General features: G+C 45.1%; 1 protein-coding gene across 1 annotated transcript in view; it reads right to left on the reverse strand.

Annotated features, from left to right (window-relative positions):
- Positions 1-22,859, reverse strand: part of LOC138304434 (uncharacterized) — a 121,101-nt gene that overhangs the window by 46,852 nt on the left and 51,390 nt on the right. Inside the window, exons 8-10 of the mRNA XM_069244480.1 lie at positions 19,280-19,370; positions 614-712; positions 364-454 (exon numbers count right to left, since the gene is read on the reverse strand). Of these exons, the coding sequence (XP_069100581.1) occupies positions 364-454; positions 614-712; positions 19,280-19,370 (281 nt within the window). The remainder of the gene's footprint in view (positions 1-363; positions 455-613; positions 713-19,279; positions 19,371-22,859) is intronic.

Genomic DNA, 22,859 nt, shown 5'->3' on the forward strand with positions numbered 1-22,859 from the left:
GTTGGTGGTAGCTGCTTGGTGTGTAGGTGTGGGATGCCTGAACTAAAAGGAAGATTACAGGCAGTTCTTGTGTGTGTCAGCACAAGCATGCAGGCCTATTTGTTGGAATGCCACAGCCTGAGTTTCACCTGAACATTTCGCATCTGGGCTGATCTTTTCAAACCATGAGCAGTACCCCCCACTCTGTGCTTATTCTGCTTAAATGTTGGATTTCTTCTTTTTGTGGATCGAAGAGAGCTCCCGCCCCATTGGGACCTAACACCTTTTCAGGTCCACAGAAGGCTTAACAAAGCCTTGTTGTGCTCTGGGTTGAACATGCAGGGGAGGTACCACACTCTGATACAAGACCCATTCTGTTCTCACCTGTATAGAAAGGTGGATAAGTGGTTTCGTTCCCATTTCTGCACCATCCCGTTGCTGTGTCCGCTAAACAGGAGGAGGGGTATCTTTGCAGCTGTAGAGAGAGCACAAAAGACGCATAAATTGTTCCCAAAGCACCTAATGTAATCCACCCAGCACACCAACTGTTCTCATGCCCATCTAAACTGCAATCCCCTGAAGCACAAATAGAACCTCTCTCAACCCATTAGAATCACATGGGACGGTCACTTACTGTATGAAAGACACTCAATCGGGTGTGTTCCGGCTAGGATGGTTACGCAGCCCATGCAGTTATATTTCCAGATGAACACTTGGTGCTGTCTGTTAATACCTGAAGTTTCAAAGGCAAATGGTTAAATTCAGTCCTGTCAGTGGCAAAGAACAAGGAGGCTCAGTCCAGAGGCATGCACTTCAATGTAGCACACATCTGCAAGATTTCACAGCACTCCCTGCATCCCACTGTAACACACCTTCCTGGGCTTTGTCAGGGCAGCCTGAATTTGCGAGTAACACTTGGATAAAGCTCTTCTTGTGGACACTCACTGTGCCCTGACAGAGAACATATTCACACTCTCTTTCCAGAGTTAGAATACCAATGGGAACAGTCCAGCCAGAAATGCCAGACCAAGTCCTCCCTGGACCAGAAACAAGCATCCTGGGACCTGTTTCAGGGTATCACCCCTCTTCAGACAGGCTAGCTTGAATCTGGTTGCATAGTGAGCACGGGACCCACGTCTTGGCATATCCTTCCCTCTTGGGGCAACAAATGCAAAAAGAACAGTTGATGGACAGAATGCAGAACAAATCATACATTCACCCACAGTCACAGATCTGGGTTTAATCCATCCGTTTTTTAGCTCACCATGCCATTCCAGTTTGGTCCCAGCCATATGCAAGTCAGTCTTCACCCTGTTCCCCATAAGAACAGTCCAGCCCGAACTGCCAGACCAAGTCCTCCCTGGACCAGAAACAAGCATCCTAGGACCGGTTTCGGGGTATCACCCCTCTTCAGCCAGGCTAGCTTGAATCTGGTGGCATAGTGAGCACAGGACCCATGTCTGGGCATACCCTTCCACTTGGGGTGACAAATGCAAAAAGAACAGTTGATGGACGGAATGCAGAACAAATCAAACATTCACCCCCAGTCACAGATCTGGGTTTAATCCACCAGTTTATTTGCTCACCATGCTATTCCAGTTTGGACGTCCGGTTCCGGAGGCAGGCCTTCAGGCCAATCATCATCACACCAGACTGTCCTCTGAGGTCTGGGATGACCTGAGGACCTGGAAGGGCTTTCTGGATAACTTAAATGGCACCTTCCTATGGCAGCAGCCGGCGCGGTCCAACACTGAGCTGGTCCTTTTTACTGATGCAGCGGGGCAGGGTGGGTTTCAGGGCAATCTGTGGCACAAGATGGTGCATGCAGAATTGGCCAGTAGAATGGAGGGCCTCTGGGCTCATCCGAAACATTACCTTCCTAGAGATTTTCCCTATTATTGTAGTGCTGCAGATCTGGGGAGATACTGTGGCCAACAGCAGGCTCGTGTTCTGGTCAGATAGCATGTCGGCTGTCATGGCAATAAATAATCAGAGTGCAAAGTGTCCATTTGTATTATGCTTGCTTAAGGTCCTTGTCCGCAGCTGCTTGATGTATAAAGTGTTCTTCTCAGCAAAGCATGTCCCAGGGGTTAATAACGCAGTGGCTGACGCCTTGTCTCGTTCCACGTTGGCAGAGTTCAGAGCACTATGGCTGGAAGCAGACGAGACAATGTCAGTCTTCCCTCAGGAGTTATGAAAGCTTGGTGCCCCATCGCCTCTGACCTGAATGCAGCATCCTTGGTGCCCAAAACCAAACATACATATGAGTCGGCTTGGTAAATATACTACACCTCCTTTGATTCCCCTGTTGCAGCGGAGCGTTTTTTCCCCCAGGGCTTCCTAAAGTTCCTGGTGAAGGAAAGAGAGGGTGCTAGGTCTCTGCACCTAGTACGGAGGCAGCTGTCAGCAATTACCTTCTTTGCTGGGCTCAAAGGGGTGACGGACCCGACCAAGGATCCTAAGGTGTGGAGGGCTGTAATGGGTTGAGAACGTATGACCCCCTAAGGAAAACACCAGGAGGCCCATTGATGCAGGAAAGCTGGCATTAATTGTGGGGGTACCTTCTGTTTTCAGGTTAAGGTCACCAAGATGTCCTGTGGGCCAGCCAGAGAAGTGCAGTGCATATAGGTCAGCCAAGGGTTGTGCATCAAGGAGCCTTTTGAGCCAGGTACAGGTCACTTGGAGGGTGGATTGCAGGTCAGCAGGGCCACTCTGGGGAGTAGTTCATAGGTGTTTTGAAGTCCCTCAACTGGCTCTTGCTTCTCGTCCTCGGAGAGTCCAGAGCAGACTTTTATTCTGGACTTCCGACGTTGGGGGTCCAGTGCCCCGGGCTATGGCACATCTCAGTCACTGGAGGTTGCTGTGCCACCAAACTTTGCACACTGCAGGCTTTGTCCTCCAGGTCAGTCGACTGAAATTTGGTATGGCTGCTTTGTCTGGTTCATTGGTCAGTGGCCGGTCAGCGAAGTGGACTTCACTGGTTCTTGACTGCTGGGTGAAGGAAGTGATGCCTTCACACTGGAGGGAGGTTCTTTGGCAGTTTTTATAATGTTAGAGGTCCTCTGGTGGTTCCTGGAGTCCATCCGATGTCCAGTCGACTCCTCATCGGTGGTTGTTGAGTCGTGGGGGCAACAGGCAGGGTTTGATTGTCTTTTTCTTCTTGCAGCGGAACGTTTGTTCTCGAGCCTTGGGTCGTCTTCTTTGTCGTTGGTCTTCTTGTGTCTGTCAAATCTGATCTGCAGGTCTACGGATGCCCACATTAAAGACTACATTTAGTGGGCTTTAAGGGGAGTTCTTGGGAGTGGCCAATGGGGTCACCTACCTTAGGGTGGCTACACCCACTATGTGACCACTTCCTGTGGAAAGGGTTCACATCCCTAACCCTGATACGCTATTTCCCTGCCATCTAAGAAGAAGGAAAATGAAATAGAGGGATCATCCCGCCTGCCACACCTGGGAGGTGGGGCAGGCTGACGGGGGCCACTCCTCATTCCGAAAGTAGGGAAAAACATTGGGTATCCATCTGCTACTAGCAGCAGAGTCAGAGGTCAGATTTCAAAGGTGGTAAAGCCTTTGAAGCTGACTGCTGGGCCTGGGTGCCTGCCTGGGGAGGAGGTGTTACACCTCCTCCCTGGAAAGGCTTTGTGTTCTGGCTCCAGACAGTAGAGGCTGTCACCCCAGGAGTCTAGATTTGTGTCTGGTGATGGCAGGCTGGTAGAAAAACAGTCAGAAACCCTGCCAGTGCTAGTAGGTTTTGCAGGGGGCACCTGTAAGATGCCCTCTGGGTACATGTTATAATAAATCCCACACTGGCATCACTGTGGGTTTATTATTCTGAGTTGTGTGATTCCAAACAACCCAGTATTCAGAGAGGCCATCGTGTAGCTGGGGAACTCGTAATGACCAGTGTTCAGCACAAGCATTTGCTATGGCTCCCGTGTATACTTACTATGCCTTAAGGTTTTGTAAAGACACAGTAGGGGCATATTTGTTTATGCAAATATATGCCCTCACATGCATTATAGTGTACCCTGCCTTAGGGCTGTAAGGTCTGCCACAGGGGTGACTTAACTATAGTGCATGCATTGTTAGTGAACAGAGGACTCTTGGTGAGTGCCATGTCTAGTTTGCAACTTTTAAATACACCTTAACATACACTTGCAATGGCAGTCTGCTTGAGGCTGGCGTGGGGTCTCTCGAAGTGGAACAATTGGTGCTGCAGCTCTTGGGGGGGGGGGGGCTTTTCAGTATCCATGCCCTAGGTACCATTTACTAGCGACTTAAAGGGGTGGCTGAAGTGCCAATACATAGTACAGTTTGGGGAAAGAGATCCGGCCCTGGTAACCTGTTTAGTAGGGGCCCAGTGCACTTACAGTTTGAAACCAACATTTTCCAGGCAAAAAGTGGGGAGCTACCATGTCAAAAGAGGCCCTTTTTTTCACATAGAGGCATGTTGCACTAACTCTAATCGAAGGTCAGATAAGGTGGAAGACCCAAAAATAAAGAACTGCAGCAGTCAGCCAAGGCATTATTATGGTCTGATGAACATTTTCCCTGGAGATATTGGGATGGAAAGGCAGGCTTTTTCTGATAGTGCTCAGAAGACAAAAGCAGGTGAAAATTAGATTGCTAAGGTGACCATTGATCGGGGGCTGGTTATGAAAGACAAGCCCTGGGTTGCAACTCGTGTGAGCCATGTGGGAGGTGGACTGAGAAAACCTGGCAGTGCCATCTCCTAACTTTTTACCTTCACTCTCAAGTTTTCTGAACCCGTTTCTGTTGGTTTTTAGGACTCTGCACAGTTTACCACTGCTAACCAGAAACAGAAGTGCTGATCTGCAGGTCAGCCACCTCCCAACGGAACGACTCTTGGTGGCCTTCAGAACAACTACCCACACCCACTCCAATACACCAGGCACGCAACCTTGGCATCATCCTGGACAGCAAGCTCACCATGAAAAACCAGATCACTGCAGTCTCATCTGCTTGCTTCCTCACTCTTGGCATGCTCTATAAGAACGTCAAATGGTTCCCCGTCAACACCAGACAAACCATCCCTCGAGCCCTAATCACCAGCTGGCTTTACTATGGCAACACACTCTACATAGGAGTCACCACTTACCACTTGAAGAGATTACAGACCATACAGAATACAGCAGCCAGACTCATCCTTGACCTCCCCAAACCAGCCCACCTCAAGAAGCTCCACTGGCTCCCCATTCAGAAGAGATGTCAATTTAAAAATACTGATCCACTCCTACAAAGCCCTTCACAATTAAGGACCACCATATATCAACCACTCCCTGAACTTCCACCAACCCACCAGACCCCTGCCCTCTGCGTCCTTCTCCTCGGACTTACCCCCCACATGTGCCAAAGCAACGGTGGAGGATGCTCCTTCTCCTACCTCATGGTGAAATCCTGGAACAACCTCCCCCTTCACCTACAGACCTCATCCTCTCTTCTGGAATTCAGAAAAGGACTCAAGACCTGGCTGTTCAATTGAGCCCCCTTAGCAGCAATGTTTCCCAGCACCTGGATATCGTTGTTGGTGATTAGTCGAACTCTATAAATCCTGTTTGATTGATTGATTGAGTCAGTACTAAAGTGCTAGTGCTCTCTCCTTAACACATACTAGATTGGCTTATACCCAACTTGAATATTTAATTTACTGGTATGCCACTAGTAAATGGCACTACCTGTGCCCAGGGCCTGTAAATTAAATGCTACTTGTGGGCCTGCAGCACTGATTGGGCCACCCACTTAAGTAGCACTTTACAATGTCTCAGGCCTGCCATTGCAGCTTGTGGCCTATGTGTGTGTTTAACTGCCATTTCAACCTAGCAAAGTAAACCTTTTGCCAGGGCCAATCCTTCTTTTTAAAACATATAAGTCACCCCTACGTTAGGCCCTGGAAACCCCCAAGGGCACGGTGAAATGTATTTAAAAAGTAGGACATATACTTTTAAGTTTTAGATGTCCTAGTAGTGAAAAACACTTAAATTCATGTTTCACTACTGCAAGGCCTAACCCTCCCATATGATAACACTGGAGCAGGGATGGCTCCTTCACAATGTCAAAGGAGCGTCGCTCCCCTGGCTAAGCCAGGAGCTGAAAGATAAAATGATAGTTCATTATCATTTTATCTCTCAGCTGTTGGCTTAGCCAGTAGCATGTGTGGGGAAGGGTGGGGCTGGGCCACGGGAGGTGGAAGGGGGGAGAAGGAGAGAGTGCACTTTAGTGCACAGGTATGTTTGGCTGGCCATCTCAGGCTGGCTAAACACACATGCGCACTTAGATTTCTCCAGCCCAGCTGCGTTGAACAGCTGGGCTGGAGAAACTGCACTGACCACAGGGTTGTGTGTCAGTGGCAATCCAAGCCACTCAGTCCCTTCGCAGCTTTCATGCTAGGGTTAGTATGAAAGCAGCGCCAGAATTGCTGGGGAGCCTGTGCTGGTGTCCCAGGGAACACTGGGACACCACATTGGGGGAAGAAGAGCAACGCAGCAGGAGATGGCGACGTCAAAAGGTACGTTGTTTTTTTTAAATTTTTTTATTCCCCGTCCCTCCCCACACCACTCCCCTTGAGATTTGCGGTGGCGGCCACTGCATTGGAGCTACCTTATTATATTTAACATGTGCTATTTCCAAATGGCAATAGGTCACCAGTTCATGTTTGGTGCCTTTGGAATTGTAATGAAAAGTCCTAACTTATGATGAAATTGGATTTTAAATTACAATTTTGAAAATGCTACTTTTAGAAAAATTAGCATTTTCCTGATTTAACCGTTTGGTCCCTGCAGCTTGTCTCTAGGTCACATGACAGGGTGTAGTTGACAGTTAGGTTTTGTGTATTCCCTCTAGACAGCCATGTACAAAGAGGAGCTAAGGTGTGACTAGATGGGCCATCTCTGGCAGGATGGGAGGGAGGAGCCGGGCCCAGACCCACTTACACTTGAACAGGCTGTATGTACTCTGTCTGCACACAAAGGGCTACCTACCCCAAGTAGTTAGTCTGGAGCCGGGAAGGTTGAGCACCTCTGCACTTCAAAGGCATGGCTCAAAAACATTCTCCCAACTTTAGAGGCACAACTGAGTATAAATACTGGACCTCAGACACCAACTCTTGTGTACACTTTTGGATCTGTGGATATCCTGCCAGGAAGGACTGCTGCTGAAAGGTCTGCCACTCTGCTGGACTGCTGCTTTGAAGAAACAGCTGCTCTGCTGTGCTGACTTGCTAACTGCTGTTCTCTTTCCTGGGTGAGAAGAGAACTAAACCTACAACTTCACCCTTTGATCCAGGATGGCATAGTGACACCAAGGGCTAATCTACTGGCCTCCTGATCTGCACTTCAGGTACATAAAAGTGTCCCCACTATCCCGCCCCAGGCACTGGGTCCAGCTGCAGTGAGCTCCTGACCCCAAGTGGCCCCCCTCAGGTCCTCGGCCATTAATGTGGTTCAAGCTTTTCGGCTCTTCACAAATGGGCCCATTCACACTGAGACTGCACCACTTGCACTGTGATTCAACAGCATCAACCACTAGCTGGGGACCGTCAATGTAAAGGTCCAGCATGCCCAGCTGCGCTGCCTGGCCTAATCATCGTGCTACGCCGTCAGCCTCCCGCTTCACTCTACATGCTCCTTGCGGCCCTCTACATCGTGAATGGAACTCTTGGTGTGGATCTGAGAAGGTAAATTTCAGCGAGTCTAACCTGGTGACTTGCTGACCTGCACTTCATTGCATTTGGCCTAAAAGTGTGGTTTTGACCCGAGTGGGACCAGATTTCCATAGTTGGCGCTTTGTGCGTTTTGGCACCATTTTCACTAAAATCTTTAAAAAAGCATAACTCTGGTTCTACTGATTGGATTTTTGCATTTTTTTGCTTGTTTTCTTTATTAAGTTTCACTCTAATCTTCTGGCATTTATGTGTGGTGGTTTTTACTTTATTACTTGTTTTGAAGTGTTGCACAAATACTTTACACATTGCTGCTAAAATAAGCTTCACTGATCTGTGCCAAACTACAGAAGGGATGAGCACAAGTTAATTTAGAGTTGCCTCATACCTCACCCTGACAAGGATTGTGATTGCTACTTGGCCAGTGCTCACACTCTAGTCAACCAACAACCCCATTTCTCACAATTACCAAAAATAAGGGCCTCTGACTTGTGTGCATTCAAAATCAAGGAATTTACTTTTCCCAGTATAAGATTTGATTTTTTTGAAGCAACACCATATCTCCCTCAGGTATGGGAATAATTTGAGCAAAATAATAAGCAAAACATTTAGTCCAAAAGAATCAATAAGATTTGCCAAAGGGGGAACATAAATATTAAATAAGGCTGGACTTAAAGCAGAACCTTGTGGAACTCCTGCAGTAACAGCTTTCAAAGAACATTGGAAATTGGCCAAAGACACTACCTGTGCGTAGCTAGATAAAATGAAGAAAGCAGTCATAGACTTTGCTTCTGACACCAATGTCACAGTATTAGGATGTCATCAAACATGGTGCCAAAGGTAGCAAACCAATCAAGCAAAATCAAAACAGCACTCCAACTGGCATCTAAAATCATCCAAAATCATTCAAGGCTTACACATGATCCGTTTCAGTGCATACTTTTTTCCGGAACACAAAGGACGTAAGAAAGAGGACAATTGTAAATTAACCACATGTTTTACAAGTAGCTTTAGCACCAAAAGGAAGTAGGGAAATTGGTTGATAATTCAACATAATAGAGGGGTCTGCCCTAGATTTTGTTTTAGGAGAGGGATGGCTGCGGCTAATTTCCAGGTGGTAGGAACAATCCTTGAGGACACAAAGATGTTGTAGAACTGTGAGTGGGAGAACAATCATTGTGTCCACTATTTTTGTAAGTGTCACACCAGACAAGGATTTAGTGGTAAGCCTGAGGAAGTAGATAAAAGTTTACATGCCACCTGGTCAGGTTTAACTAAGCTAAAAGCACTCCAGGTGGGAAGGGCAGACTGCTGCAGAGAGAAAACTTCTCTGGTGTGATTATTGCAGTGGAAGATGTGCTCATGAAAAAAAATGGTTTTAGCCTCTAGCCTTATTAACCAACTTTTTTATGAAGATGGAATTCGGTCTTGAAAAGAGAGAAAGTCTCAAGGTTATAATTTTCCCTCAACTTTCTCTCCACACATTTGCCACACTATTTAGCAGAGACTAAGCCTTCAATAAATGAAAGGGCTGAAAGGATTAGACAATAGTGCTTGCACTATTTTGCAGGAATCAGGTTATCAAACGAACTGGAGGTTAAAATATTTGGTGTTGTTTGATGGAGCATCCAGAAATAATGTGGGACTAGATTTTTCCAGATTAGTGGACCAGTGATTGTAATTTAGGTTTGACCAATGATATTGCAAAGTGTCGGGGTGAGCCCCTCTATGAATTTTATGCAAGAGGCAAATACAAAAGTATATGACCTTGTGGTCAGACCAGGCCAGCTGTTCTGACCATAACATTTAATCTGAAGGATAAGAATGAAATACTAGATCAGTAATATGGCCCACAAGGCTTGGAGGTTCAGTCGGGAATCTTTTCATATTTAGCGCTTGGCAGATATTAAGCTATTTTTGAGCGTCAGCTTAGTTAATTGTCAGTGAAAAGGTTAAAGTCGGCCAGCACAATTAAGTCACTGGTATTAAGCAAACGGCAGAAAAAGAGACAATACAATTGGTAACACAGTGAGGGGATTTATTGATCAAGCCATATTTAAAAGCGGTTGTCAGAGCTACATTTATTGCCAGGGATAACAACTCGGCGCTCTGAAGTCTGACCGTAGAATGTGTAAACACATTATGTGATCTTTTAATAAAAACAACACCTCTGCCAATTTGACTAGCATGATCGATGTGGTTAATTAAAAAGTCAGGGGGCGAGTGCAATTTCAGGAGCGGAGTCTGCTTTGAGCCTGGTTTCAGTAATGAGCACTCATAAAGCCACAGTATCAAAATACGCATGCATTCTTTTTAAGGCACTCTTAACCATGGACGGCATTTAGGGGTCGCAGCTGCGACCTCTGGCACTGCCTTTGCGACCTCTGGCCTCAGAGGTGGCATAATCAGTGACAGGAACAAGCAGGCAGCTCGTCCTTATGGAGGGCTGCTGGAGCCACAAGAATAGAGTACAATTAGCTGGAACGTGACGGGAAACAGCCATTACCACGCGGCTGTTTCCCCGACTAGCCTTTACCACACGTGCATCATTACAACGACTAGCCTTCAGCACGCATACCATTACAACGACTGTAATGGTATGCATGGTAAGGGCTATGCGTTGTAATGCTGGTGAAGGCTATTGGCGTCGTTAGAGGAAACGGAAAGAACATTCCGTTTCCTTAGAAGGACCTGCGATGCGCTTTAGGAGTGAGGTAAGGGGGATTGGGCCTGGGGATGGGGGGGGGGTACTGTTTTAGGGAGGAGGTGGGGTGGGAGGTTAGGTTTTAGGGTGGGGGGAGGAGTAAGTGAAGGGGTTTTCAGGTTAAGTGCGGAGGGAGGGCTGGGCTTGTGGATGGGGGACTGTTTTAGGGAGGGGGAGTTACGTTTTAGGGCGGGGGTAGGTTTTCGGGATTAGGGTGGGGGGATTTGCTCTGTGGTTGGAGGTATTGTTTAGGGGAGGGGGAGGGAGGGGGGTTAAGTTTTAGGGTGGGTGGTGGTTTTTGGGTTGGGGGGTATTAGGCTGGAGGGGCCTTTACCATGCATCTGCCTATAAAACACATGCTTTTACAGCATTATTCGTTGTAAAAGCATGCGTGGTGAGGCATATGCGTAGTAATGGCATTCTCATTGTAACGCACTCGTGGTAACGACGTGCATTGCAATGGAATGCGTGGTTCCGACATACAACCGAACGTGACCATCCCTGGCAGCTGAGGTAAATAAAAAATTATTTTACATGCGCAACTGCAAGTGACTGTGTTTATGTGAGGCAGTGTGTGTGTATGTGTGAATGTGTGTGTATATATAAGCGTGTGTGTGAGTGAAAATAATGGTCAAATGGCGTGTGCTGTCACTTCCGATACCCCTGGTATTTTGGTGCATTGACGTTCATGGAATGAACACATCCCATTCAACTTTGGCTTCTCCTTTCTGGGGCAATAGGGTCAAACAGCCTTCGACACCCAGTCAATTATACATTAATGCTTATTTCTTTGTAGGACTAATGCCTCTCCCACAATGTGTTCCACAAAGTACTTGATCCACTGAGACCAACTTTTACTCAGGACTCCTGGTCATGGGCGTAGGAACTGTGGGGGATGAGGGGAATTTATCCCCCCAGATTTTGAAGGTGAGGGAACACAGGGCACAAGAGTGGGGGGACACTGGGATAAATGACCTTGAAGTTTAGAACAGGATAGCTATACAGTCCCTGTTTAAACTTCATTCGATTTTCAGTGCATTAAAACCATGAGAACTGAAAACGAATTAAGTTTAAACTGGGCTGCTGACTCTTTTCTGAATCAAACTCACAACCCCTATTGCCAGGGCTACTGCTGCTTCCCTGACAACGAGGATTCTTTATCTTGGACTCGCGTACTTCACATGTCATTCAAAGGGAGGAGGCTTTGTTTTTTTAATTGCTTATTGTGCCCCCTGCAGTATCATCCTCTCTTCAGCCCACTTGCAGGGTGTCATTTAAAGACTTGGTGGGGACAGATAAACAGGGATGAGTGGCTCCATTACCATTTGTCTCCCCATTGACAAATACACTGCAGTAGTACCTTGTCATATTCTAAACTATTACAAAGGAGAGGTTATGCAAGTTTCCTTAAACATATAAATGTACATGACAGTTACATTGTATTATATTGGTATTTCTATAGCACTTTCTTATTCCTTGTGAGTCCCAGGGTGCTGTTACATAAATATTTGACAGAATATAAATGTCATTCTTTTTATATTTTCTTAGCACCCTGAAACCATTAATAACGCAATACACTATTTAATCAGAATCTTTAATTAAAGAAGTTATGTTTTGTCATCATGTTCAATAACTGATTTTATTTTATGGTTGAGCCCTCCTTTTCCATCCACTGTTCTACTTCCAGGTAATTGTTGCATTTAGCAAAGTATATTATGAGTGCTATGGGCCCTGTTGCACTGTAAAGTGCATGTCGTATTTTCCTTCTACGGAATATGCTTTGAAAGGGATTGGATGAACTTCTAGGTCTTTGAACTGCATGAAACACTGTTTTTGAACCTCTGAAGGTTGCTACTTTTCAACTCATACCAAAACAGTCCAAACATAGGCCACAAGGCACTCACACACTTCCATCTATATATTAGAATTAGCCAAGAGCAACCTATCCTTTTCACCTCAAATTCATGCATAAGAGCAGCGAAGCCACATGGCAGGACCATAACTCTGATCATTACATATAACATATATGCAGCCTTTGGGCGTTACGCCTGTACTAATGAGGTGAAACCTTTGCTCATACAGTATTAGGATTGTAAAAATGGCAATATAATGAAGTAATACAATCACAAAAAGTGCCACATTATGTAGCACAATTTGCTTTTTATTGCTGCATAATTTAGTCAATGCAGACATATAATTTGGTCCTCGCTGATCTGTGGGCAATCTATTGTTCTGAAAGTAAATCTCATTGGTTAATGTGGAGGTGGGCGAGCCAACAAATTAACTGGAAGAGTCGAGCCAAGGGTCTGGCTTGCTTCTTTAGAACCCAAGCATGAGCCAAGCCCTGACAATATTTGGTATGTAAATCATACAATAAATATCACAAAAATATGATTAAGGGGGTCATTCTGACCCTGGCGGTAATTACCGCCATGGCGGAGGTCGGCGGTAGCACCGCCAACAGGCTGGCGGTGCACCGCTGGGCATTCTGACCGCGGCGGTTCAGCCGCGGCCAGAAACGGAAAGTCGGCGGTGTCCCGCCGACTTTCCGCTGCCCTTGAGAATCCTCCATGGCGGCGGAGCGCGCTCCGCCGCCATGGGGATTCTGACACCCCCTACCGCCATCCAGTTCCTGGTGGTTCTCCCGCCGGGAACAGGATGGCGGTAGGGAGTGCCGCGGGGCCCCTGCAGTGCCCATGCCAATGGCATGGGCACTGCAGGGGCCCCCGTAAGAGGGCCCCAAAAAGAATTTCAGTGTCTGCCTAGCAGACTCTGAAATTCGCGACGGGTGCAACTGCACCCGTCGCACCTTCCCACACCGCCGGCTCAATTCTGAGCCGGCGTCCTCGTGGGAAGGGTGTTTCCCGCTGGGCTGGCGGGCGGACTTTCGGCGGTCGCCCGCCAGCCCAGTGGGAAAGCCAGAATGACCGCCGCGGTCTTTTGACCGCGGAGCGGTCTTTCGGCGGGAACCGCGTGGCGGGCGGCGACCGCCGTCCGCCGCGGTCAGAATGACCCCCTAAGTCTCTTCAAAATTGTTTATTTTTTTAAGATAAAGCTTTGACAATAACAGGCAGCATTTTAGCACTCCACAGGGAAGTACTTGTTAAAAGTGATAGTTTTCTATCACTGGTAGTCTGAACTCACATATTTGAATGTGCTCTCATCGGCGATAATGAAGCATGAAATAGTTTTGGTGAAATAAAATATTTCCTAAGATCAGACAATTTAACCGGGAAAGCTGTGATTAATTCAGCTTTTCTGGTTTCACTTTGTACATATTAGCCACTAAATGGGTATTTATTTATTTGTTCATCTGTTTGTTAAAGCTTTATTTTGACCTCTTGATGCATTTTTCTGCATTTTTTAAAATATAGTGCAAACTCAGCCCGAGGTATTGGAGTGCTTTATATGAGCACCAGTTACATTGCAGATGATCACATGCATTGTTTACCTGCATGGGGAGTCTAAGTGATGGGCCCAGAATCACAGGATGTTGAGCCAGTGCGAGACTTGAACCTAGTTCCCCAGTTCCACATTCAGCAGTTCTGACCATAACAAAACATCCTAGGTAGAGGGAGGATGGCGGGCAGAAGCCAATGCTCAGCTTGTTATGGGCTCGAGGTTCCAACACGACCTCGAGCTGAGCCAGAGCCAGGTTTCCAACTCGAGGCTGGCTTGAGCTTTCAGTGGCTCGCCCACCTCTAATTTCCATACAACCATCCATGGTTTTTGGAACAAAACCTTATTTACTTAAACAAAAAGGTAGATTTGACTTTGTGTCGAAAATGTACACCTCCTTCAGGGAGGCATAAAGAATGGGTAAAGTTTTACTTTCCTGGACTGGTAATAATCTTATAGTGCCTTTCAAAAAAGAATAACTCTTTGACATCATGAAGGTTCAAATGATTCTATGAATTAAAGGCTATACTGGCTCCAAAGGAGATGTTAGATTTGTTTATTAACCAAGCATCACCCACATGCATCTCATTTGGCATATTTTAATATATTGAATTTCTGAGAACATCTCACAAACCGGTGCCACATTTCTCATTGTTTCAAGCATGTCACGACACATGGCACATAGTGTCTCATACAGCAAGCGTTGTGCTTGTATGACCCGTCTCTCTCATACACACTGCATCTCTTTTTTTAAAACATATTACACAAACACACACACACATATACACCCTGCATCTTTTTTTCTAAGGTATCTTACGTACTAGGCTTTATGTATCTCTTTCTTTCACATCAAATTATTCACATTTGTAAAGCATCTATTGCCAATATACACACTGTGCATCTCGTTTTGTAAGCATCTCATAGATAAGGCATATTTCATTTCATGTTTACCTGCATCTTCAGTTTTTCAATTTGTGACCACTCTACACTCATGGCATCCATCTGCACTAATTCTTCCAGCAGATTTGACAGCAAAAGTTTAAAGTTTGTTTTGTTGTCTTTTATCTTTTGTGCTGCATTGAGGGCATACAGTGCCTATAACTCCACCTTGCAGCCACAGGAGAGAAAGCAATACACTTCAGCTGTCTGTGGATATAGCTTCATTCCCCCTCCTGTGCAAGATAATGCAAATGGCAGCAGAGTTATAGGTTGAAAATATTATTGACCATGAACACACCATTGTTTAGTGGGGAGGCTGGGAATAATAATAATTTTTTCCTGGTTCCACATTCACCACAGCACTGCAGTTATGATGAGGTAGGTCCTGAGGACAATTCCCAGAGATTGCCCTTGTGGACAAATGCCGATGTTGGGAGTTTTATGCAGATTTTAACGCAGTGCTTTTTACATAATACTTTTATTAAAAAGGGAGAACATCTGGTATTAGAAATCTTATAGTTATTTGGCTAAAACATACTCACAGGACCACATTTAATGGAAATTGTAAAAAAATGGGTTTTTGATTGAGTGGGGTGAAAATCCTTCTCAATCAACAACCACAATCTTGGTCAGGGTGGACCAAAAAGTCACCAAATTAAACGGTGCTTAACCCTCTGGTAGTTTTTCACAAAAGCAGTCAGGCTTAACTCAGAGGCACTGTGCTAAATATTTATGCAGCACTCAAACTGTGCTAAAGTGAAAACACCACCGGACAACCCTCATACCAATAAAAAAACGAGGTAAAATATAATAAATAAATGAGACAAAATTACAAAAATCAGTAGAACTGAAGATTTGCAATTATAAAGGTTTAAGTAAAAATATCACAAAGAAACGGAAAGCTCTAACTGTGGCTATCTGGTTGGTAGACCGGGAAAAAGTCATACATTCAGACTGAACAAGATGGAATGTGGGACAGATAACAGTGACAAGGCTAGTCCTGCTGAAAAAGGATACCTCCTCAAAGTCATGCGCACTGAATTCAAAGAATCAAGATTTCACAGGAGGAGCTCAACTAATGCCATCCAATAGTCCAGGACCTGGAGTTGGCACCTTCTGGGTATCAGGAGGAACTAATTTGAGCAGAAACCAGCAGGGCTCAGGCAGGTCCAGTTGTATGTCCAGGAAGGGCCAGTTGCAGCAGGTCAGTTTGTCAGGTGCAGTGATGCCCCTTAAGCTTGAGTTGTCCCTGTAACCCATAAAAGGAGGTCAGCCACCTGACCATTGGAGTCGCTCTGGTAGTCCTGGGTTCAATAAGATGGTCGTCTCTCTTTCAAGCAACAAGGCAGGCCTCAAGAAGCAGGGCAGTCTTCTCAAGAACAAGCAAGCATCAAGCAACAGGGCTGTCCTCTGGAGAACAAGACAGGCCTCAAGCAGCAGGGCAGTCATCTGAGAAACAATGCAGGCCTCAAGCAGGAGGGCAGTCCTCTGAGAAACAAGGCATGCAGCAAGGCAGTACCCTGGAGTGCAAGGCAGTTCTTCTGTAGTTTTCCACGGTACCAGGAGTGTATTGAAGAGTTGATCTGAGGGTGCTGTATCTATAGCTGGTGCCAGACTTTGCAGTGAGAGAGCCTTCTAGACTTCTCCCTCCCCCACATCTGGTTCTGAAATTTCCTTCCTTCCCCAGCTAGACTCCAAGGGATCTTTGGTGACAACAGACTGGTGTCAAGTTATTTGTGAGTGTGCTGAGACAGCCCCTTCAAAATGTAATTGGGCCATGGAACAGCTCTGTCCCACCCATCATGCCAACACCTAATCCTCCTTTGTCTTACTGTCTGGGAGGAATACACAAAGGCCAACTGCCAACTGCATCCAGTCATGTGACCCAGGACACAGGCTGCAGGCACCAAATGGTTAGGACGCGAAAATGCCAACTTTCTGAAAGTGGTATTTTCAGAATTGAAGCGCAAAATCCAACTTTAACATTACAAATGGGTTTAAATTACAATTCTCTAGATACCAAACTTGACCTTTCTACCTGTTCCCAATTGAAGCTATTACTTATTAAAAGTAATAAGGTAACCCAATGTTATCCTATTGGAGATGCAAGCCTTGCAAGCCTTGCAGTAGTGAACAATGAATTTAGGAATTTTTCACTACCAGGACATGTAAAACTTAAAACAACAAGGCCAACATTTTCAACACACTTCACCCACCCTAAGGACTGTTAAGGGCCTACCCTTCGGGTGACATATGAATTAAAAATGAATGATTAGGCCTGGCAAAAGGTTCAAAACTATACATGTTGGAAAGGTCTACTTATGTGGGTGGCCCAATAAGTGCTGCAGGCCCACTAGTGGCATTTAAGTTAAAGGCCCTGGGGATATGTAGCACCACTTTACAAGGGACTTATAAGTCAGTACAATGTGACAATTTGATGTAATTGAGTTTTACCATGTAGAAAGAAGAAAGCACAACCACTTTACCACTGGTTATCAGTGGTAAACTGCACAGAGTCCTAATGGCCAACAAAAACAGGTTCGGAAAACAGGAGGGGTGAAAGCAAAACGCTTCGAAGTGACCCTGCATTAAGGGCCAAGTACAACAGATACTTATTGGTGTCCCATTGCCCAAGATACTCTTAGATTCCAATTCATTAAGCCTTTATACAACTCACTCTTGAAGAGTAACAACTGTGAGCAGTCAAGGTTTAGTTGAGGTAATAGAGGGATGGTGACCTCCTTACAGTATTATACATTAATCACACACATTAAAATTCAATGAGTGATTATAGCTTTGTCTTTCAAAAGACTGAGGGCTTATTGTAGAGAATGCCAGCATGGGCTGAAACCTCAAAAATGGGCACAGAGACACACAAGACACAATTGCTTGCTACCAAGAAATTCACCATTTGCTACCCTTACCTCAGTTAACTGTACTAAGAAGTATGTTTAAGTACTCTTCAAGGCCAGAACTTGCACTCATACTTTGAAAAAATGCTTCCAAGAGAGAGAATGTTTTGAACATAGGTTGAGGGCCTACAACAGATCATCTTAGTTATTCCACTATCTTCTTTGATGCTGAGAGAAGCTTCATTGGTCTCTACCGATGGAAAACTTGGTTGAGGTCAATTATGTCCCAGAAAAGACTGAATCATGCCATGTGCAACATATATAGAGAGATGATGGAATCATATGACATACAGACAATAGCAAAAGAATTTGTCCTCTACACTGAATGGCACAAGAACATATTTGTTTTTTCAAATATACGTTCAGTATTTTATTATAACTGCCTGCAGTAGAAAAAATGGTTTCTCATTAATCCAGTAGCATTTTGAGGTTTATGAATGTCGCTAAGAGAATTGTGTTTATTCTTTCTTTTTTCTCTCCCACCCTTGTTGCTTGGTGCATAAAGAAGAAAGGATCGTTTTTTTTCACATATTTTCTAATTGCTTTCCAGAATGTAATTGGCAATGAAGCATACTTACAGACTGGATTGACATGCCCTCCTTTCTTGCTATTGCACTTCGGAACTATGTGACTGTATACATTTATCGAAGCCTGCTGCTCTTAGACAACAGGCACCTTCTAAAGGGTCAATCAAAAGTCCTCAAGGCTGTCCCTGTCCCCCCAAAAATGTGTCTCCTACACCCCTGCTCGGGGTGCATTAGGGCAAGAGGACGGCATCATCAAAGTATTCTCCTTGCCAGCCCTCATGGCGTCCTCTTCACTTGAACACTACTCGAGTCAAGCAGAGTTATGAGCAAAGAAAGGCAAAAGCTGAATTAAACAAAGGGACTGCTGTACTGTACTCCTCAGTTGCTAGCACGTTACTAATATGCACCTTAAATTTCACTCAGGAGTTTGTAGGTTGATATAAGGAATCTGCCTGTCTTCTTGATTTATTTGGCTAAATCGTCAATCAGTTCAATCTGATGGATGGGCTCCCTCTTGGGCTGAAAGCAGTACTTGTTTGCCGAGCACTCCTCTCACCTTTGTTCAGTTTAACCCAACTCCGCGCCCTTGACAGGCAAGAGAGAAGATGGCGATTCTGTAGTTCACGTGCCTGGTGAGGCATGACCCTAACCAAAGCCCACCCGCCACGCAGTGTAAAGCTCACAGTCATAAGCAAGGAGTAGAAGAAGCAGATAAAGGACACTGGCACCTTACCAGACAAGGTAAAGGCTGTGGAAGTGAGCGTCGCCAGCCTCCATAAGAGGAAAGGTTCTCCAGTTCTCCTGATCACCGGGATCACCGGGATCTTGTAATCTCAAAAAAGACATGTAGAAAAACTCGACAAGGATGAGGAGTGAACATGTTTAATGTCACAGGAGCACAGAGACAGCGCCACTCCAACTGTCAAAGAATGTTACCAGCCAAAACATTCCAAATATTCTACTGACAGTGCATGGAGAAAACTACTGCATGCAGACACAGGGGTGGCGTGGAACAGGGGAAGGTGAGAAACAAGGGGATGACACACGTGTAAGATTATTATTATGGCAGTAGGAGCCTGTGCTCATTCTGGCCTTTAGTTACACCCAGAGGCTTCTTTCGGGCCACAGTTCTACTCACCAACCACGTGACTGGCCTCCGGCGGACAGAGGAGCCTCTGCAGGGCCAGGCCTTCCGCAGCGTCTTGAAAGGTGTCCACGAAGTCTGATACCTGGGGGAGAGGAGGAACTAGGAAGTCATGAAGGCAGAGAAGGGGGAACCAACAAGTGTGCAACAACGGTGTATGAAAAGAGTAGGGCAAAGTGTGATCTGTCTGCAGAGACACCAATGATGAATTATGGGAATATGATGACAGGAATGAAATATTTGATAACGCGTAACCCAGAACCTTGAGCTAAAATCACTCAACAGTGTTTACACATCTTTACCTTCATCTTCAGTACTGGACAGTTCCGAGTCCTATCTGTGTCTTGACATGCCTGGCACAGGCAGGTACTAGGCCTTTGGATATTCCGTCCCAGAATGCCAATATGTCCGAGCGCCGTGCCTAATTTGTTAAATCAATCAATCAATCAGTCTATCTATCTATCTATCTATCTATCTATCTATCTATCTATCTATCTATCTATCTATCTATCTATCTATCTATCTATCTATCTATCTATCTATCTATCTATCTATCTATCTACACATATATTTATCTGTTTGCCACTATTTTCCAGTCTTCCTCTTCCTTACCCCCGTTTTGCGTTTATCTCTCTTGCTCTGCGCCAGAGTCTGATGATGCTAAGTAGATTTCTGCCCCCAAATAAGAGTGCTAGATTCCATGCTTGCAACCACCAGCACAAATTAAGCACTGTTTGAGAAGGAGTCGCTGGCAGAGAACTGAGCTCTACATATCTTTATAATGTCGCATTGTAGCATGACTTCTTAGGTTAAGGTCAGAGGGGACAGATTTTTTTGGCACTGGATTTCCAATATCATTGCAGTACATTCATGCAAGGCACAGGCTGGTTGGATCATAGATTTTCTGTGTCAGTATGGTTCATCCTACATGTCTAGTAGGCATAGTGACCTTGTGTCCTTAATTCCCTCTACCTTTGAGAACCCATACAGATTTTATAGGACAGAGAAGGTTTGTCCAGGACCAGGAAAGGTGGACAGTACTTTCTAGTATGGTCTGCTGAGCTGATGATATTAGGACATGAACCAATAAATCAAAAGGAGGCAAAACAAATAGGGTTTTGGCAATTAAAGATAGGCTGGGGCAAGTTGTGTGTGGAGATGCGTCGGTACTACAGGTGTTTAAAGAATATTATTCTGTATTGTACCAGCAGGAAAATCTCTTCTCGGATGACAGAGACGAAAAGATTACTCAGTATTTCAGTGATATCCCATGTCCAAAGTTAACGCAAGGTGAGGACTGTCAACTGACTGCTCCCATTGAGTTGGATGAGATCATCTCGGCTTTAACTGCTTTATCTAATGGGAAAGCTACTGGCCCTGATATGATCCCAATAGAATTCTTTAAAACTTTTTTTGAGGAATTGAAGGATGATATTTTGGCACTCTTTACGTCAGTGCAGGCTGGAGAGCGGGTGCCGGGCTCATGGCTGGAGGCCAATATTGTTATATTCTTAAAAAAAGAGAAGAACCCACTTTTACCAGGCTTCTATCGACCTATTTCATTGATAAACGCGGATGCCAAATGGTATGCCAAAATTCTCGCGGTTAGGCTCAGTCGAGTTATTAGTGGGCTTGTTTCCCCTTGGCAACATGGGTTTATTCCTGGGCGGGGGACCGCCGAGCATGTTAGGCGTGTTATTACCATGCTAGATGCATCTCAGGTTATGGCGGCCCCTATGTCATTAATATTATTAGATGCCGAAAAGGCTTTCGATCGGGTGAGCTGGAAATATTTATGGACAGTGCTCAGTAAAGTTAATATAGGGGCTGGTTTTATCAGGGCTATACAAGGTTTATATCAGAAGCCCCTTGCTCGAATTCAACTAGCCGGGGCAACCTCGGAACCCTTCTATATTACAAGAGGAACTAGACAGGGCTGTCCCTGCTCCCCCTTACTTTTTGCACTTTATATAGACCCTTTTATTAGGAAGCTATTGCAAAGTACTTTGATCCCGCCCATGGTAATGGCGGAGGGCAGGTTTAAAATGTTGGCATATGCTGATGATATAGCTGTCACTACTCCTGAACCAGGGAGGGCGATTGAAGAAATAGAGAAGCTAGCCGCGGAGTTCGGCGAGATTTCGGGCTATGCATTAAATAGGAGTAAATGCCAAATACTGGGCAATGAATGGGCCATTATTGAAGACAACAGGAGGGCCAATCAAGTGACTTATCTAGGTGTCAGAGTGTTGGCCAATTTGGACCAGATAGTGGAGAGTAATCTTGCCCCTGTCTTAGCTAAAACCAGGAAAGAGTTGCATCATATGAACAATTTACATTTAACGATTGTTGGTAGATGCAATCTTGTTAAAATTATTTTTTTACCTAGGGTCTTATATTTTTTCCGCACTATTCCGCTGGAAATTAGCAAAGACTGGTTCAAACACATGGAGAATTTAACGAGTAGCTTTATTTGGTCCTTTAAAAAAGTACGGCGGGCATATAAGTACTTAGTGTTACCCAGAGAGAGGGGGGTGGGCGGCCCATCACTTTCTTTTTTATTATTGGGTATCTGCACTGCAATATATTCAACCATTAATTAGCCAACAGGCTGATAACAGAGATTTTGGCGAAACCTGTCCTACTATATATAATATGATTTGGGGAAGATATGCCAATGCAGCTTTTTTGAGAACAGTGGAGCCTAGTTATTTAAAAAAAGTTAAGTTCAAGACTGTCTGGGCTGCATTTAAGGTGTGGACCAATGTTAAAAAAAAAATTGGAATCGGCCGGATTAATTTTTATACCCCAATTTCGAATTCTTCTGTACTTCCTGATATTTTTAAGGATGAATACTGTGCCAGGTGGGTTCAGCTGGGTGTTCGGCGCATTGGTGATTTCTATGGGAACACCCAACTTTTGAAGAATTGACAAGTGAATTTTCATTGGACACTAAGGATTTTTTTAAATATTTGCAAATTAGACACTTTTTGGGGGTAAACTCTAGATCAGCAGCTGGGCAGCTGGGGGATAGAATCCCAGTTATGGAGGTTCTTCATAACCCCATTAGATGGCGGGTCTGTTTGCTTTATCCTCTTTTTTTTAATTTAATGCCAGATGATTTGAGCAAAGAGGCGGAGAGGTGGGCTCGGAATATTGGAGTTCCTGAAGTATTATTACGGACCTCTTTAGATATGGCACAGCGATTTATATTAGCCGCTGGGCCACAAGCCCAACATTATAAAACTGTCTTTCATCTATATTATACCCCCGCTAAGCTATTCAACTGGCGCAGTTCAAGGGGGGTGGTGTGTCCCAGATGTAAGAGTGTATCGGCCGACTTGGTACATATGTTTTTTAGTTGCAGTAGGCTACATGAATTCTTTACTGATATGGCCAGCTTTTTAACTAGGCTTATTTATCAGGAGGTGGTAATTACGCCACAACTAGTATTATTGGGAATTGATGGAGTGGTGTACCTAGAATATTCGCAGAGGTTCTTGTTTTTAGCTATGTCTGAGGCTCGCTGCTGTATTACATCTGATTGGCTGGAGTCGACCCCACCAACTTTTAA

This window comes from Pleurodeles waltl, chromosome 7 (assembly GCF_031143425.1).
Source record: "Pleurodeles waltl isolate 20211129_DDA chromosome 7, aPleWal1.hap1.20221129, whole genome shotgun sequence".
Lineage (NCBI taxonomy): Eukaryota > Metazoa > Chordata > Amphibia > Caudata > Salamandridae > Pleurodeles > Pleurodeles waltl.